Consider the following 18223-nt stretch of genomic DNA (forward strand, 5'->3'; position numbering starts at 1 on the left):
AGCTGTCACCTCTGTAACAAGGGCTGAGCTGCTGCTGCTGAGGTTTAGAGGTACATACAAAGTTCTAAGAAGTTTTAAGAAGTCTGATGAGGGGGTTGGTGGGCTGAGCATCACAACCACAGGATTCAGAGGAATGGTGGTTGGAGCTCGGGGGGCTGCAGTGCTCTGAGGTGCCAGAAGGTCCATGCAGAACGTTCCCCCTGGGAGTTCAGAGCCCCCAGAGCTGGGGCAGAGCTGTGGGCAGGGCTGGTGGGACACCTCTGGTGCCAGGGGAGATGTTTGTCACCTCTGGGGTACAACAGAGCCTCTCCTGACTCTCTTTGCCATTGGCCTAAAGGAGGGGAGGCTGCAGGTGTTGCCAGGTGTAACTCCCACCACAATTATCTGATAAATTGATCCTAAATTGATTTTTAAGACTTCCCTCTGCTTCTTGTCTTGCTGCTCTGGGAGAGGTTTGGGCTGGAGGTTCATTCTCCAGCTCCTGGGTGGGGTCCAGCCATCCAGGGGAGTTTTCTTTTCCTTTCTGAAGTCAACCTCACCCTCCTGTGAGCAAAACGGACCCTGGTGTTCAACAAAGGGAGCCCTGCAGTGAACATGGAATTGGTTGTGCCTGTCTGGGGCTAAGCCCATGGAATTGGCACTGCCATGGAGCTGCCCTGCTGTCACCTGTACAGGTTGTACCTGGGACTCATTGCAGCACAGCCTCTTCACTTTCCATTGACTTCTCCCCTGACTTCTGGCAGTTCTTTGAGCTTCTTAGCTCATGTTTGGGTAAAGTTTTCCTTTCCATACTGAAAGCAGTTCCTAGCATTAAAAGTTGCACAGGGATGAGAGTTTTCACTGAATGAATGATGACAGAGAGGGGAGTTTTGGGACAGTGCCACGCTTCATGCAGATCTTTAGATAGATTGTCATGAGGTGGTTACCTCAGCTGTCAGTCTGTTAGGATTACATAACATTTTTAAATTATCTCCTTTCCTATAGCCAAAAAATGATTCAGTCCTCTTGCATATTGTATTACCTCGAGCTCTTGGTATTTATTACATATGCAATCAAGAAAATAAGAGTCTGAGGCTCGCGGAGATTTATTTAGTAGCATTTAACAGCTCTCTGTTTGCTGGTAATTTGGTTCATCAGAATGAGGAATTTATTCCTGAATTGTCTTTTAATGAGCAGATAAGCAGGTTTCTCTATCACTCTAAAACTGTGGGTTGTCACTTCAGGGCTTTGTTTTTTCAAATGGAAGTTGTTATCTCTTGGGTAGGTATCAGCCTGCTGTGGTAGTTTCTGCTGGTTTTAATGGTGCTTGAGTTTAAATACCCCAGAAAAAAAGAAGGATAAGAACCTTTCTCTTTAGAGATATTTCTTTTACTGTGGATTTGGTGCTTGATGGAATTTATGCAGCCAGAATGAGGCCCTAAATGATTTTCAGCTCTAGGAATAGTGACTTTTTACTTGGGTAGATGGTGATAGGACAAAGGGAAATGGTTTTAAACTAACAGCAGGTTTAGATTAGATATGAGGAGGAAATTGTTCCCTGTCAGAAGATGCCTTATGACACTGTGATTTTGGGAGGGCCAAGGCAAACAGAGGATGAGCAACGTGGTGTTTCTGTGTGTGGGAAAGGAAAGTGGTTTATCAGCTGATGAACAAGCTGGGGTTTGACTCAGTGCTGCTGAAACACTGCCTGTGTACAGCTGAAGTGGTCTGAAAAGAGGGAAGGGAAGTGAGCAGAACTCCCTTTAGGGTTTTTTGAATGGGAGTTTTCCTTTTGTGTGGTTTAGTTTTTAATTTTTTTATTGTTTTATTTATTTGTTATTTATATAAAAATATTTTTATATTTAACTTAGTTATTATTTTATTTGAATTTTATTTATTTATATAGTTTTATTTATGTATTTTTATTTTATTTCTTTATTTTGTTTTTTTTTTAATTTTGTTATTTTTTTTAATTTTATTACTTGTTTGTGGGGTTTATTTTCTTATTTTTATTTTATTTTAGATTTCTTTATTGGTTTGTATTTTTAATTTTTAAAAATATGATTTCTATTTTTTATTTTATTGTTTTATTTTTGGTGGGTGTTTTTTGGGTTTGTTTGTTTTACTTTGTGGGGTTTTTCTGTTTGGTTCTTTTGCGGGGGAGAAGAGGGTTGGGGGTTTTTTTTTGCTTTTTCTAATTAAAAATTTAAAATTAAAAGTCCCTGCTGCAAAGCCTGTAGATGACACGTGGGCTGAGGGAGCAGGGAGGCCTGCACAGGGCTGTGTGAATTGCTTGCACTTTAGCATACTCAAATGAAAGGTCATTCAGCTAGGCTCTACAGCCAGGAAGGAAAAGGAAAAGTTAATTCTCTCTTCTTCCAGTCTGGGAAAGGCACCAGGATTTCATCACACGGGGCTGGAAGCTGCCATGAGGTGTCTGGAACAGAAATGGGGTGATGGGAGTGTACTCAGCACCCCTGGGTCACCCCTCACTCAGCTTTCAGACTGCTCTTCCTACAAACAATTAATGTAACAAAATGATTTCCCTCTGGGTTGTGATGAGCAGCATCAATCCCTACAGGTAAAAAACCCACTCCTGTCATTGACAGCTTGTGAGATCCTATGGGAAATAGGAAAAGAAAATGAGTATTGCCTTAAGGAGATAGAAATGGAATTTCTAGTAATTGCAGCTTCCTCTCTGTTTTACAAACACAGGCCTATTTGGCTGTGCAAATCCTCAGGTATTTTTAAAGAAACACAGAATAGTATGTAAAGTGTGGGGGATTTTTGGTCAATATCCATTTTTTAAGGAAGTCAGAAAGAAATGTAGCAGTACCTGTCATTCTTACTTTTTGTTTGCTTCTTGCCAGGGCATTGCTCTTTTTTTAAACCTTTTTTGTCCTTCAGTTATAATTGATTTACTAATGGATTCTTCAGGAATGCCATTCAAAAACCATGTGCTGTGACACAAGGCAGATTTTCATTGTTCACACCGTCAGGTTAGGCTGTAGAAAGTGGATCAAACAGGACACAGGGCTGGCCTCTTTCTTGGGTTTTATCCTCCTCTGCTGAAATAAACCCCTAGGTGTGTGCAGGTAAATCCTTACCAAAGAGTGCTCATACCTGTGTGCAGGTAAATCCACTCCAGGAGTGCTCATGGCTGTGTGCAGGTAAATCCTAAATAAGAGTGCTCATACCTGTGTGCAGGTAAATCCTCCCCAGGAGTGCTCATACCTGTGTGCAGGTAAATCCTCCCCAGGAGTGCTCATACCTGTGTGGGGGTAAATCCTAAATAAGAGTGCTCATACCTGTGTGCAGGTAAATCCTCCCCAGGAGTGCTCATACCTGTGTGCAGGTAAATCCTCCCCGGGAGTGCTCATGGCTGTGTGGGGGTAAATCCTAAATAAGAGTGCTCATACCTGTGTGCAGGTAAATCCTCCCCGGGAGTGCTCATGGCTGTGTGGGGGTAAATCCTAAATAAGAGTGCTCATGGCTGTGTGCAGGTAAATCCTCCCCAGGAGTGCTCATGGCTGTGGCAGGTAAATGCTCAGAGTGCTCGTAGCTGTGAGCTGGAGCTGGCTGAGGCAGGTCGGGGGCAGGTGAGGATGCTGATGGACTGGGATAAATCAGGCAGACGATGCACACAGCCTGCAGCAGCTGCTCCTCAGCAGGGATTGCTGGAGAGGGGCAGCTCCAGCGTGGTCGGGCTGAGCTGCAGGAGGAGTTTGGGCTGTCTGGAGGCCTGCGGTGTTCCCTGCCCTGGGAGCAGCCCTGGGGAACCAGTCCAGGCTGGAGGGTCATCCCAGGACCTGGGCGTGGCCATCCACAGAGCTCCAGGGAATCCTGGCACTGCTGTGCAGGGCCTGGGCTGCAGCCTCTCCTCCTTGTGGCTTGGCACGGGGCAGCCCTTTGGCACGGGGCAGCCCTTTGGCACGGGACAGCCCTTTGGCACGGGGCAGCCTTTGGCACAGGGCAGCCCTTTGGCATGGGTCAGGCTTTAGGCATGGGACAGCCCTTTGGCACAGCCCTTTGGCACGGGGCAGCCCTTTGGCACAGCCCTTTGGCACAGCCCTTTGGCACGGGGCAGCCCTTTGGGCAGCCCTTTGGCACGGGAGTGGCAGGCATCACTCCAGGAGTGCCGTGCAGCAGGAGCTCCCCTGGGAGGTTTGGCTGCAGAGCCTGCCCATCCCTCCTTGCTGCTGTCAGAGCCCAGGGGACACCAGCTCTGCTGCATTTTTGTCCTTTGCCATCATCCCTGCGCCCTGCATTCCTCAAATCCTGCCAGCTGCAAAGGGAAAATGAATGTGGTATTTGGGGTGCTGGTTGGACTTGAAGGTCTCTCTCAACCAAAGTGATTCTGTGATTTGATAAAATGTGAAAAATCACCTTTTTCTTACATGGAGGAAGAAGGATTGGAGGGGGGAATTTGTATTGCACCAGCTGTGGTAAGTGAAGATTACCACTACTAAGAGATAAACCAGTTAAAAATATATCAAAACTGCTTGTTGGCTTGGGTCTTACTTTGAAAAAGAAAACAGTATTCTGCAAAGGTGATGTGTGATAGACTCATTTGTTTATCTGAGGTGTAAAAGGAAGGAAAAAGTCCTCTGAGATCTGTCTGATGTGAAAATGACGTGAGCTGTGCTATACATATCTTTGGAGATGTGAGTGATACCTCTTGCTAGCAGCCAAAACACTTCTTAAGGCATTGAGGAGATTTTCAAGATACGCATAAAGAGAAATTATTGTGAGTTAGACTGCTGGGATTTCGATTATGGCCACGTTGAGGGGAAAGCATCCTCGGCTTGAAGCCATTCTAATTGGTGGCAGGTCAGTCTGTCCTCAGAATTTAAAGTCATGACATTATTAAAAAAGTGGATGCATTGCAGTGTGGAAGAATGGGGACAGGCATTTGTGGAGGTGTGACTGAAGGACCTGCAATCAGCAATTAAAACAATTGTCATTGATTACAGCTCAGTTGGGTGGTGCTGGGTGCACAGTTCCTCAATTCACTTTGGAACTTGTTTGTGGACACCAAACAGGATTGGGAAAATACTACATCAAGGGTTTAAAAGGTTGAGTCTTTCCTTTTAGCAAATATCACTGCAGGTCAAGCAAACGTATCAAATTTAATTGACTTTTTAAACATCTGGAGTGTTTTGGAGCTGTTCCGTGGAAATAGCATTTAGAAAGTTTTACCTGTCCATAGTGTTTGTGTTTGGGCTGGATCTACACGGTGCTGGCAGAGAAGTGGGACGTTTGGGCTTTTGGGGTGATTTTGTTTGAAGGCAGTTCTGACTTGGGAACTAACGTAACCTCCTGTGTTTGAATGCTAGTGTATTTTCCTCATTTGCAGTTGGTTTTTACGTACCAAGTGTATTGTACAGAGGTTTGCAAAAAAAAAAACCACAAAAAAAACCCCACCCTTTTTTATTACTAATTCTCAGTGACAGCTGATGTCATTAAACCTGTTTGTGTCATTGTAAATTGACATAAAGCCTTGGATGGCTGGAAGTGGCTGAGCAGTTTTCCCACTCACAGGTAATTAGGCAACTGTAACATGGGAACATTCCTAGAGATAAGGGGACGTGGAAAGCAGAATTGTATTTAGGAGGCTTCTTTTCATTCTATTCACTATTGAATATTACTTCCTAAGGAAATGACTTTCCTCCACGAATCAAGTGCATGGAGTTGAGCTAATCACGACTTTACAGATGATGGTGAGGAAGAGTAATTAGCCTTCAGTCAGAAATGGTTACACTGTGCTTTACCCTGCCTGCGCTGGACGTGTAAGTCATCCTGACACTGCTGGGAGCTCGTGAAGCTCCGAGCTCAGGTTCCCAGGTCCTCTCTGGTCCCTGACATGGTGTTCAGGGGGTTGTAGTGGCAGTCAGTGCTGCCGACAGGAATCAGAGGTCGTTGAGCAGCCACTGAGGCGCTGCACAGGGCTGAGCTCTGTTCCAGTGGCTCAGTGCCAGTGTCATGTCACTGATTCCATCCCCTGCCTGGGGAGCTGTGCCCTGGGCTGGGGCAGCACACACAGCACGGCTGGTGCTGCCAGGGGGACGGGGATCTGCTTCAGACAGGGTCATGGACCTGTATTCCAGCAGGGCGAGGGATCTGCTCTCAGCAGGGTGAGGGATCTGCTCTCCAGCAGGGCGAGGGATCTGCTCTCAGCAGGGTGAGGGATCTGCTCTCAGCAGGGTGAGGGATCTGCTCTCCAGCAGGGTGAGGGATCTGCCCTCCCCAGTACCTGTGGAACATGAGCTCAGGGTTCATGGCACGTGGGGGAGCACACTGAGCACTGACTGAAAGCAGAACCTCTGCTGAGATGATGTGCACAGATGTCTGGGGCTGAAGAAGGCAGGCTGGGTGAGAAATGTGGCATCAGGAGTGGTGGCTTTGCTGGATGGTTGTTCTGTGTCCTGACTTGGAGGGAAATGGATTGGTTTGAGGGTTTTGTGGGGTTTTTGTTGTTTTTCTGGAGAGATGCAGGAAAAGAGAGAGCATTTGAGGGGGAGATAAGGAGAAAGGGTCAAGAAAAATAGGGGTGATGTGTGCAGGTAGGAAAGGGAGAAGACTCAGGGGCTCTAGAGAGGAAAAGCAGCAGTGAAACTGGGAAACCCTGAAGGGTGAGAGCTGCAGGACTCCAGCTGGACACAGATGACACTGTTAGTGCTGCAGGGCTGCTGTGGTTACTCCTCTCAGTCCCAGCAGTTGTGTCACTGCTGCTTTTGGCACTGTGGGGCCACCCCTGTGTGACAGCTCTGCCTCACACAAGAAGATTAAAGAGAGGGCTCCTAACCTGGAACATGTGGATGGCACTTTCCTGTTAGTGAAAAGGGAATATTCGTATTTTTCATCAGAGCTTTTGTAACAAATTGCCTAGAAAGCTCGTGATCCCAGGAGGGTTTGTGCTGGCTTTTGCCAGATAGCCAATCTTTCATTAAAATGTGGTTGAGGCGCATTTTACTTGAATTTATAAACAAACAACTCCTCCCTAAGAGCAGCCCTGCCAATACACTCTGTTGGTGGCCCTGACCCTTGCTGAAGGGAGCACAGCTCGGAGCTCTTGTCCCACAGCTTTGGAGCTGCCCCTGGCCTGGCAGCTTCTACCTTCAGCTGTGCTGCTGCTGCTACAGAAAAACCTTCTCCCATGACCCTGTGCTGAGCACCAGAGCTGTGGGGACACTCAGAGCTCAGAGAGCTTCATCTTGTCCGTGGGAAGGAGTGGGAAATCCTTCAAATCAAAACGCATCTTAGATACCTGCAGCTTGTGCTGGTTGGGTCAGTGGCCTTCCAGAACATGAATGTGTTGAAAATGCTGAGGTTTTACTTCCCATTTTTATAAGGGCTCACGTGTCTGATGTGAGAAGAGTTTTGGTTGGCAGACACTGCAGGGCTGTGTGTCAATACGTTGGTATCACCACATTTACCTCCCCTCCCCTCCATCCCTCTCCCTTCCCACTGCAGATGTACAGGGAGGGGCACAGCAGTCAGACTGTGATCAGATTTGCAGCCCTGCAGTGGAGAGGAGCAGTCCCTCCCCTGTCCCCACCGTGTGGCCCCTGTTCCCTGTGCCAGCTGATGTCCTGCACTGACTGGGGACAGCTGACAGCTCCCCAGGAGCGTTTGTTGGCTGCAGCAGCAGCGAGCTCAAGGCTGACCCTCTCCCCTGAGGGGGAAAGATGCATTCCCGACAGGGAGGGCTCAGGCTGTGCCCAAAACCTGCTGTCCCATTCCATGGCACCCCACACCTGTCTCCCAGTCCTTCCTCAAATGACAGCTAAATTATTTTTACTTTTAGCCCAATAACCAACCACCCGTGGCCCACAGGGCGGATTTTTCCATCCAATTGCAAAATACCACCCAGACCCAGGAAGAAGAAGGTGAAAAAGAAGGACTCTGCCCTAAATCCTCCATCTTGCTGTATATATATTCTATATTCTAAACCCTTAAACTCTGAGTTTTGCACCCTGTGATATCACACACTTCTGTTGAAACTGGACACCCCCAATCCCAGGGGTTGGATACTGAGGTGAGGGTTTGTGGCTTTAGATGTGAGCTGGAGCCTGGCTGAGGCAAGGAGGGAGCTTCCCACAGGAGCTGGCTGCCTTTCCTGCCTCCAGGGTCCTGTTTGGGGTGTGCAGGATGTGCTGCTGGCACTGTCAGAGCCCCTTCTCAGGACAAGAGGACTTCTGGGAGCTCAGTAGGAAGGAATTGCCTCTGGTGTGGAAGGTGAGGGGATGCCACTGGCACTTTACTGGGACCAATGGGTTTGTTTGTCCGTGCTCCCTAGTGTTGTATCTTGCTTCTAAAGATCCATTTCACATCCATTTGTGGTTGCAGGCGCAGCAGAGAAAGGTGTAACTGCTGAACCCAAATAAAAACAAAATAGATCTCGGCAGCAAGAAGCCAAAATTGTAAAATTGCTGGAGAGAGCAAATAGTATTCAGGGTCCTGCTCCTATGGAGTAGTTTATCAAAGACCTGTTTCTATGGAGTAGTTTATGAAAGACCTATTTTGTGTTATTGCATTAAATCCTGGGAAAAATATGAAGCATTGTGGCCTCTCAAAGTGCTGTGCTTGTGTGTGTGGGTGTGCACAGCCTGGTGATGCTCCAAACCTTCTGAGGCACCCTGAGCCCAGTGTTCCACTTCTGTCCCTCCTCCTGCCTGATGGCTCAGCAAGTTATTGTCTTTTCCCAGCAATGTCCAGACTTGTCTGCCCGTAAGTGTCCAGACACTTCGTTCCTTTCTGGTTGCTGCATCACCACAAAGGGCCTCATATGGATCTGATTTTCAACAGCACCAAACCCCAGCTCTAGGTGAAAACAGCCACTTGTGCCATAGTTTACAGTTATTTTCCTTTGTTGCCTTGTTTGAAGGTGACCTCAGCAGCAGTGCAGGTATTACAGTGTCATTTGTCCTGATGAGCACAGGTGAGTAAGGGACTTTTTGCCACTTGTAATTAGGAGCACGGAATTGAAACAGATGGTAGGAATTGTGTGTGTGATCTGGGCGGTGCCGATTTTTGTCAGGAAGGGCTTAGGGAATGAAGCAGTTCCTGTGAATGTGTTTCCCTTGGTGTGATGTTGGGTTACCCCGAGCTGCGCCCTGGACAGCCAAACTCTGAAATAGGAATGGGCAAAATGAGTCACCCAGTCCCTGCTGTGTGCGACCACAACAGTGTTATAAATGACTATTATAAAATTGGCTTTTCTCAAGATGTGTACTATATGATCAATAACTTTGTGGTAAGGTTATAAGTTTTTTATTTCTATTGTTACTAAAGAAAATTAGGCATAGTGGTAGTAGTTGATATAGTACCTATTTAAACTGTCTGTTTGGCTGGGATAACATCCAGTGAACATGTAAAGAAGACTCTGCTATTGATACACCAGCTATCAGCATCTCCCATCTGAAGAAAGCACGGACCAAGGCCGAAGCTGGAGGTGATAATGGAGATACAGCCCAGAAACACGCAGCTCTAAAAAGGCAGACCCAAGGAGGGGCCATGCAAAACAGTCCCTGGAATATGGAAACTAGTTTATGGAAAAATATGAATATTCAACAGCCTGATACAACAGAAAGGGTATTTAAAGAAAGTCTGTGAAATAGCAATTTGTGGACTTGGCTAAATGCCAAGTCACCTGACCGACCGTACTTTGCTTTTTTTCCTTATCTCCTAATTGTCTTATCTTTTATTAAAACCTATTTCTTAAAATCTACCAAAAAAGTAAATCTCGTTTTTCACAACAGCATCGAACACTTTCTTTAGGAGTTAGAAACTCCGTTTTCCTCATTTCTACCCCAAACCATTCCTGTCTTAGGGAACTAGCCCCCCTTATTTCCAAACATCTGTGGTTCCAGATGCATGGCAAAGGAGAGATTTCCTGCTGGGCTTCCTGCTAGGGCTGCTAAATTCCCCTGGAACAATCTAAACATCATTATCAGCCCATTCAAATTAGTATTTCCTCCCACTTTTGTAAGGGATAAAAGGAGGGTTGTTTCGTTGCTGTTGGCTTAAGTGTCCCGCAGAAATTCCTTCCCAGTAAGTGCTCTGGCACTGGGTGCAGCCCCCAGAGTTTAAAGCCCCTTGGGGTTACAGCAGCCAGGCAGAACCGGGGGCCATCAGCTCCTCCAGCCTGTCATTAGTCCAGGAACTGCCCTGGGCCACCAGCAGCACTGCTGAAATTCTTGCCCAAGACCCTGATTACAAAACTTCATAAAGGAAAGCCTGAGGAAATGAGGGATCGCTTCAGAACATCATCATAAAACGAAGGAACAATGTAATTTATGATTATAAACCTGACAAAGACTAGCAAGGAGTCCTGCAGGGCTCCCAAATAAGGAGATGGAGCTCTACAACAGCTCCTCTGTTCAGTTTAAGCATCCCTAATTGCTAATTAGACACTCAATGAAACTGGGAGGTTTCCTTCCTCTGCTGTTCAGAATCTTTTTGTCAACAGTCCTCGGCCAAACAGAGCTGGAGGGCACAGTCTTGGGCAGGAGCACTCTTGGGGCTGTTCAGGCCACTGGCTGCTGCTGTCATGGCATTATCTCTCTGTCCTCACCTTCTCCAGGTGTGCCTGGCTCCTGTTTTATCGTTTTCTGTCTGTTCTTACCTTCTCCAGGTGTGCGTGGCTCCTATTGTATCATTTTCTCTGTCACCTTCTCCAAGTGTGCCTGGCTCCTGTTTTATCATTTTCTGTCTGTTCTTACCTTCTCCAGGTGTGCATGGTGCTATTGTGTCATTTTCTCTGTTCCTACCATCTCCAGAAGTTTGTCATTTAGTTACCATTACAACCTAGGCTCAGTAGTTGTAGTTGTAGTTTTTAGGAACAACAGCTTTTGTAGTTATTAAGAACATCCTGGAGGTGCTTGGCAGATTCAGTGATCCTGCCTAATTTTCCCAAGTGCTCTGAGGGGCAGTCCCTGACTGCATTCCCTGATAAACACTGTTCCTCTGAATTTGAACTTTGAAATTAGGCAGGGCTGGTGGAAATGCTTTGAAGAAAGGAGCCTACCTAGCCACAAAACAGATCATGCAAAGAGCTTGCTCTCCCAGAGATAAAATTCTTCAGACAGGAATTACAGGGATAATCGGAACCAGGCTTTGCAAAGCCTCAGCTCTTTTGAAAGTTAATAGCCAGCATAAATACGCTCTGTGCAATATCTGGGGAAGGAGGGTTGAGGGGGAAAACACAGCCCAGACTGTGCTGAAGGGCAAGAAACATTCTGCCTGCTCTGAGTTATTATTGGAACTGATAGAAGGATGGTTGTGCATGGACTGTTCTGCCTCAAACTCCCTGGCAGAGGGATACAGCAAAATGAGACACATTTTGAAAGGACAGGAAGAGGAATTGCTGGGGTTTGGAGCTGGTGAAAAGGGTTAAAGAATTTATTTAGTTGTTCTCCCCCCCGCCCTCCCCCCCCCTTTCAAGCTGGATCCAATAAAAGATGCTGTCATGGAAACATTAAAGACCAAACAGCGTCTAAATTATCTGGCCTCTGCCACAGGTAATACAAGTTTTGACTCACAAGGATTATCCAGGGCTAAAGCCAGAGGGAGTATAAGGTTGCTATTCATTCACACTTTGAAAGAAATGTGCCAAACAAGCCTGGCTGAGGCTGTGCTGATCTGTGTCTCCATTGTGTGGGGCACAGTAAAACCGACGTTTAGCCTGGGTTATCCTGGTTTTCGCTGTGCCTCGGGGCAGACACGGCTCTCTCTGTGTTTTGCCAAGCGAGCCAGCAGCAGGAATTCAGGAAAAAAAGAATAGTGTAGGAAACGGAATGTTTTCAGGTTGAAATAGAAAGCAGATGCTTCCCAAGGAGTGAAGGCAGTGTAACAGGAGCTTGTCCTGGCTGAGCGGTGGGATGGATACCCAAAGGATGCCTTCAGAGGATGGAGGGGAGCACAGGGAAACAATCTGCTGTCTGAGGGTTAACATGACGGCTCCAGGTGGAGCTCCCTTACACTGCTGTGGCAGGCAGGAGTTGAAGAGGGTGGTGGAAAAGGATCTAGGCACCGAACTGAATCCATGAGGCGTGTGCTGGATGCTCAGCCCAGCCCCTGTTCATCCTGCAGTCTGCTTTTTCCTCCTTTCCAAGGAGAGAAGGCTCAGAGGCTGAGCACGTGGGTTAAAGCAGTGAGCTAATGTGGTTTGGTCATGGAAACACCCAGCACTGCCCTCCTTCCAGGGAGATTTAGAGTCAGTGCTGAGCAGAGAGGCTTGGAGGAGCCTGCAGGAACCTGCACGGGGTCAAACCCTCTGCTCATTTGTCTGCGAGCAGCTCCTGGGGAGAGCTTAAGCAGCCCCGATGAGCTAAGTGACAGCTCAGTCTGGAGTGAGAGCAGCCGGCTCTGGGGCTGTGTTGTCATTCTCCCCTCCCCTGCCTTTGCCAAGATAAATGTTCTTCTCCTCTTTACCTTCCTCATTAAAGCATCTGCCCAGCCATCCTGGATGAATCAAGTTGAGAACATGTTCCAGTGCACACCTAAATGGTGAGATTCAATGAGGCGATTTAATAAAGCCTCTCAGGTTGTTGATAAGAGAGGAAATGACAACCTGTTAAGGGGTAAAGCCACAGTACTTTGTTATTTATTTATTAGAGCTTTAAATGGTGAAGAGATTTGAGCAGAAAAAAAAAACCCACTGGAAAAAGTTATTTTTTGGTGTTTTAAGAACTCCACCAAGTTGTTCTGTGAGGTTTTTGTCATTATTTTTCATAATATATGCCTTTATGTTGTCAGGCAGGTATTTGATAAAGAAATACAACTAATTTTTCTCCAGTGTGAGCAAACAGTTCTTGTTAGATGTATGTGCTGGGTGCAAGTGTAAATACTACAGGTTTGGGGACTTTTTTGGACTTTGCTCAGGTGTGGGAATGGAGTAGGAAGTTCCATCATAACAGCAAGAGCTCAGCTCAGTTTTGGGAGGATGACCTTTGCCTGTCTGACATGTGAGTGCTGATGCAGCAGTTGACAGCTGGAATGAAAGGCAGCAGGGAAGAGATGTGGGTGCCCGGGGCTGGCAGTGCCCTGCCCTTGACACCTTGATCCTCCTGGTGATTCGTGCAGGGCTCTGCCTTTCCCTGCCTTCTAGAGAATTGTTTTTGGGGTTAATGCCAAGTTTGAGCTTCACCTCTGCCTGAAGTCAAGTGAGTCCATCCAGCCCCCTGCACTGTGTCTGCCTTGCTTGGGTCTCGCTGTGATTGAAGTTACTGTTTGGGACTCCTGGAGTAATTTTAGTAGAAAGGGAAATAATTGTCCTCTCTTGGGTGGGTTGGGTGGTGCGATGGCTTAGTCCTCGCTGCTCCCATCGTGTGAGGAGCTGTAGACTCACAGAAGAGTTTGTGTGCAAAGGGATTTAAAGTCCACCCACTGTCCCAGGCTGCTCCAAACCCTGTCCAGCCTGGCCTTGGGCACTGCCAGGGATCCAGGGGCAGCCCCAGTGCTCTGGGCACCTGTGCCAGGGCTTTGCCAGGCTCAGTGAGGAAGTGCTGACGGCTTAAGGTTTGTCTGTCTTTCTGCTTAGACAAAAGAAGGGCTTGGAGCGGGATGATGGATAAAGCTGCTGACAGCTCAGCCAGGAGCTGGCTCCAGGAACGGGTATTTGCATAATGGGAGTTGTTCAATCGATGCAAATGCTCTGTAGAGCTGCAGACCCGAAGTCAGAACAGGAGGAAGAAATTGGAAGTGTTAAAGGTGTGAAGTGGTCTGAGCGGAAATTCAGGTGAAGCGGAAATTCAGGTGAAGCCGAAATCAGGGAAACTTCAGTGTCAAAAAGCTCTGGCAAGAAAGTGAGATATTCTATCCCTTCTTGACCTGCTAGGGCTGGCTGATGATTTATCACTCTGGAAATACAATTTGTCAACACTGGGAGGGAAAAAGGGGAGGAAAGTTTATGAAAATCCACTTTGTCTCCTTCGCTGCTCCAACAAACTTATGGTTCACTGTGACAGTGGGAAGAAATAACTGAGAAATAACTTGAACTGTGTTTTTCTCAATTTAACTGGCAAATTGAGGAAATTGACCCCCAAAATACACCCACCCACAGCAGATTTTTGTAGCTGAAGGCTGAGATTCTCAGCGTGTAAAAGCTGTGTGGGTATCCTGTGAGCATGGAGAGCCTGGATGTGTCCCTGGGTCAGACCACTGCTGCTCAGGGCTGGCTCAGGCACTGAGACAACTGTAAAGCACAGGCAGGGAAGAGTTAAAATTCTCTGAGGGAAAAATGTGGGGTTTTTTTTTGTTTCAAAATATTTGAATTAACGTTAAAGTGTTTTTAAAAGACAGTGCCCAAATTTCTGAGATTAGGCCAAAATGTTCTGTGGTTCCTATCTTCAGACCTTAATTGCAGGAGGTGAGTTTCTGAATTGCAAACAAGTGAGGAAGCTGCTGCTGTTTTGTAGTGCAGCCTGATGTAAATTTATTTAAAAAACCCTATAAATAGCAAATTCTCTATTAGCAGGTGGGTTGTGAAATTACTTCAGGAAGTATCAAAGATTCACACAGTATATAAAAAAACCTCAGGATTACAGAGTTCTCAAACAAAATTACTTTGTTTTCCATGAGCAGATGCAAATCTGCTTCTAAATCTGCTAATATCATGGAAGCCCCAAATAAACAAAGCTCTGTTTGAACGTTTTAGTGTTTCAAAGTCTGTTCCACACAGAGCTGAAAATCTCTGTGCAGCATAGAAGCTCTGTGATCCTCAGTCCTGTGCATGTATTTAGCTGTGTATATTTGTTCTTCCTAATGGGGAATTAAAATATCATAAATCCATGCTAATGTCCATGAGTCCCATTATGAGTTATTCCAGGTTTTTTAAAATTCCTGATGAAGATAAAATGCAGTAGTTTGTTTATTTTATGATAACTTCATTCCGGGTTTAATTATTCATAAGATCACAACAAAAGGCAATATATTTTGCAAATATGACTGTTTAATAGTGTGGCACTTCAGTAGAGCAATCTGATATTGAATCTTCAGTGGGGAATGAGTAACTCGCTTTTATTTGAATTATAAATCATGTAGATTACTGCAATGTAGATAGTTAAATTCTGCTCTGTTCTCCTGTTCCAGCAAGAGCAACCAAAGGTATTTCAGCACTTGGAAAAATGAATGGAGTCTCTCCACCGAGGGAGTGAATTAAAACTGTGTTAAAATTTCACTGTTTTATAGTGATCTGTTGTAATTATCTGCTACTGGATGTATTTCCTGCCAGTTTAACTGCACAGATCAACCCTCCAATGTCACAGAGCAACTCTTACACCTGACACAGCTCCCAGGGCTCGAGGATATTTGAAGATGGTGAATGTGCTGTATGAAATGAAAGCATTGCATAGCCTGAGGGCCGTGGTGTGTGAGCAGGGCTGGGGGACACAAATGGCTTTGCTCATTAACCCCCTGCACCTGCCCTGGCCCCAGCTCTGGTTTGGGCTGTTTGAAGACAACAAAGTGCCCTAAGTCTGTGCAGTAGGAATAAAGGATCCAGCAAAATCCCATTTCATTGCAACCTGCAAATTCCCATCTTCGGTGGAAATCACAGGGGACAATGTGGGAACTAGAGCAGCGTTCTCCATGTCCATCTCTCTGTCTACATCTTAGTGCCAGTGTACCACAGTCAGAGTGAAACAGTCTCCCAAACCCTTTTCATTGTGTTTTAAGGGCAGCTGAACCCTCTGAGGCTGGGGCACTCTGTGCTAACCCAGCCTGTGTAGTGAGGGCACTGTTGCAGCAGCATAATGACTGAATCAACTTTTATCAAGGGGCCAAGCAGGATTTTTCAAGGATTTTGTTCAGAGTTGTCAAATACGAAGTTTTCTTCTAACCATTTATGTCATTTATAGCATTTAAAACTTTTAATTTCCTCCTGGTGTTCTCCCCTGAAAGACATCACTAGATCTATTGTGCCAACATGTTTCAGGTAGCACTTGTGTCCTCTTTTTTTCCCCTTATAACCAAACAAAATGTGGAAGGAAAGGGAAAACCCTCACCCTGAACTATCGTTATTTTAAAGATCTTCTCAACTGAGAGGCAGAGTTAAACCAATTCCATCCCATACCAGATAATCTAATAACCCTGTGTGTGTGTGTGTTTGGTCCAGGTTCCACGAAGGAGCTGATGGAGAGCTGCTGTGGAGCTGGCCAGCAGTGGGCTATAGACAACGGGGAGTGCACAGAAATCCCTGTAAGTGGAATGGATGGTGATATTTGCAGGTACGTAAGGTGAAACTGAACCTTTTCGGTTGGCATAACGAGTAGCCCTTGAGAAGAAATCAAATGTACTTCGTGGGATGTCCTGGAGACTGGGAACTGAGTCATTCCTGAGTCTGAATTAATTATAGACTGGCAATACTCACGGCTAATTAGAAGCCAGGATTTCCCCCTCCGTGTGCCCAAAATCGGATCTAACCCAAAGCTTTTTAAGGTTTCTTTTTGTCTCTCCAGTGAGCAGGGCACAGGTTGGTGTTTCCCTGAGCTGCAGTTAAATGGGAAGGCAGAGCTTGGCTGCCCCTGGGCAGGCTAAAGGCAGGGACGATCCTTGTCATTAAGGGATGTGTTCATTGCCCCATGAGTAACCCTGCTTCTGCTGGGGCCAGGTTCCCTGTGCACAGCAGCAGGACAGGGATGGCTGCAGGGAACCTGCACCACACTCACCTTCTCACAGACTGATTCTGTCATTCGGAGCACTGAAAAGCTTTGGCATGATCCCTTTTATCAGATCGAGTGTCACTGCACCTTGCTGAAGGTCCTGGGACACTGGGATCCTCCCCACTGGGGTCTGGCACAGACCAACTGTGAAGTAAAGGCAGATTAAAAATTCCAGCCCCGGCCTAAGTAGGTTCATTAATGAGTTGCACCTGCACATCTGAGGCTGGTTTTAGATGAAAAAAGCCCAATCCTAAATGTTTCAGTCCCTGTGAACCTGCTGGGATTTAAAGGAGTAGGAGATTGGGGGTTCAGTTGTCTTACTTGAAAAATTTCAGTTGTGTCCTTGTTTTAAAGATTTGGGCCTGCTTATAAATGTAATGCCTAAAGAAAACATTTTATGTAAAAAAGTATTCGAGTCTGTGGCCTCAGAGCCTGGCAAGCAAGGACAAAACCTTGCTGCTGGCACTGGGAGCTGTGCCAGTGAGCAGAGCTGGGGACCCTGTCCCTCTCCAGCCCCAGGGCACTGCCTGTGCTGGGGCCCTGCAATTCCTGCAGCTCCCAAGACTCTGCTCCAGCTAAACTCACTGCCTGAGGAGTGTGAGAAGCACAAACTCCCACTGTGGTTTGGGCTGGAAGGACCTTAAAGTTCATCCCATTCCACCCCCTGCCTGGGCAGGGACACCTTCCACCATCCCAAGCTGCTCCAGCCTGCCCTGGGACACTGCCAGGGATACAGGGGATAAATACAAAGTAGATACTAATTTAAAAAATTAATTCCTGCTCCACCAGGAGAGTTTTCTGTACATGTTTAGGTGTTAGAAACAGGATGGTTGAGGAGGCACTGGGGTGTTTCCAGAGCGTGTCAGAGGGCTGTGCCCAGGGGTGTGTGACAGTGTGGTGGCCCTGGCAGGACTGTGACAGTGTGACAGTGTGGTGGCCTTGCAGGATTGCCCAGAAGCAGTGCTGTGTGTCTGCAGTGAGGGAGAACAGCTGCCTGGCCGGGATGGTGGCTGCCAAGGAGGGGGACACATGTGGCCCTGAGGACAGCGACCCCTGCACCGGCTCGTCCTACAAGGTGAGCTGTCCCACAAGGTGAGCTGTCCTACAAGGTGAGCAGCCCCACACGGTGAGCTGCTCTGTGCAGGTGTGCAAGGTGTCCTCCCTGCCTGCCCCAGCAGGGTTTGTTCCTGCATTTCCCTGGGGCAAGGAAAAGGTGAAGCTGCAGAAATGTGGCAATGAAACGGTGCTGTTGGCATTCAGTTTGCAGCCCCTTTTAAATCTTGTTTTGAATTCAGTTCCCATCTCCATTTCATGACCTAACTGGCTGCATTGCTTTTGCTTCCTCACTTTGGAAGTAGCCAAAAAGTCCATTTTAGTTTTGTATATAGCGTAGAAGAATTTAGAAAATGATGGGGCAAAACTTAATTGAAGATGTAATGTGAAACCCATTACTGGGCAGTTTGCTTGGCTGCAGTGTTGAATTGTGGCCCCCTTTCCAGTCCCAGACAATGCTGGACTAGAGGAACAAGCATTTGGATGATGATGATGGAAGCTTTTGTTCATAAATATAGGCAAACCAT

The 18223-nt window shown here is 46.7% G+C and overlaps 1 protein-coding gene across 1 annotated transcript in view; it reads left to right on the forward strand.

Annotated features, from left to right (window-relative positions):
* Positions 1-18223, forward strand: part of FBLN2 (fibulin 2) — a 62909-nt gene that overhangs the window by 15205 nt on the left and 29481 nt on the right. Inside the window, exons 2-3 of the mRNA XM_066326986.1 lie at positions 16097-16208; positions 17589-17718. Coding sequence (XP_066183083.1) covers positions 16097-16208; positions 17589-17718 — 242 coding nt within the window. The remainder of the gene's footprint in view (positions 1-16096; positions 16209-17588; positions 17719-18223) is intronic.

This window comes from Sylvia atricapilla, chromosome 11 (genome assembly GCF_009819655.1).
Source record: "Sylvia atricapilla isolate bSylAtr1 chromosome 11, bSylAtr1.pri, whole genome shotgun sequence".
NCBI lineage: Eukaryota > Metazoa > Chordata > Aves > Passeriformes > Sylviidae > Sylvia > Sylvia atricapilla.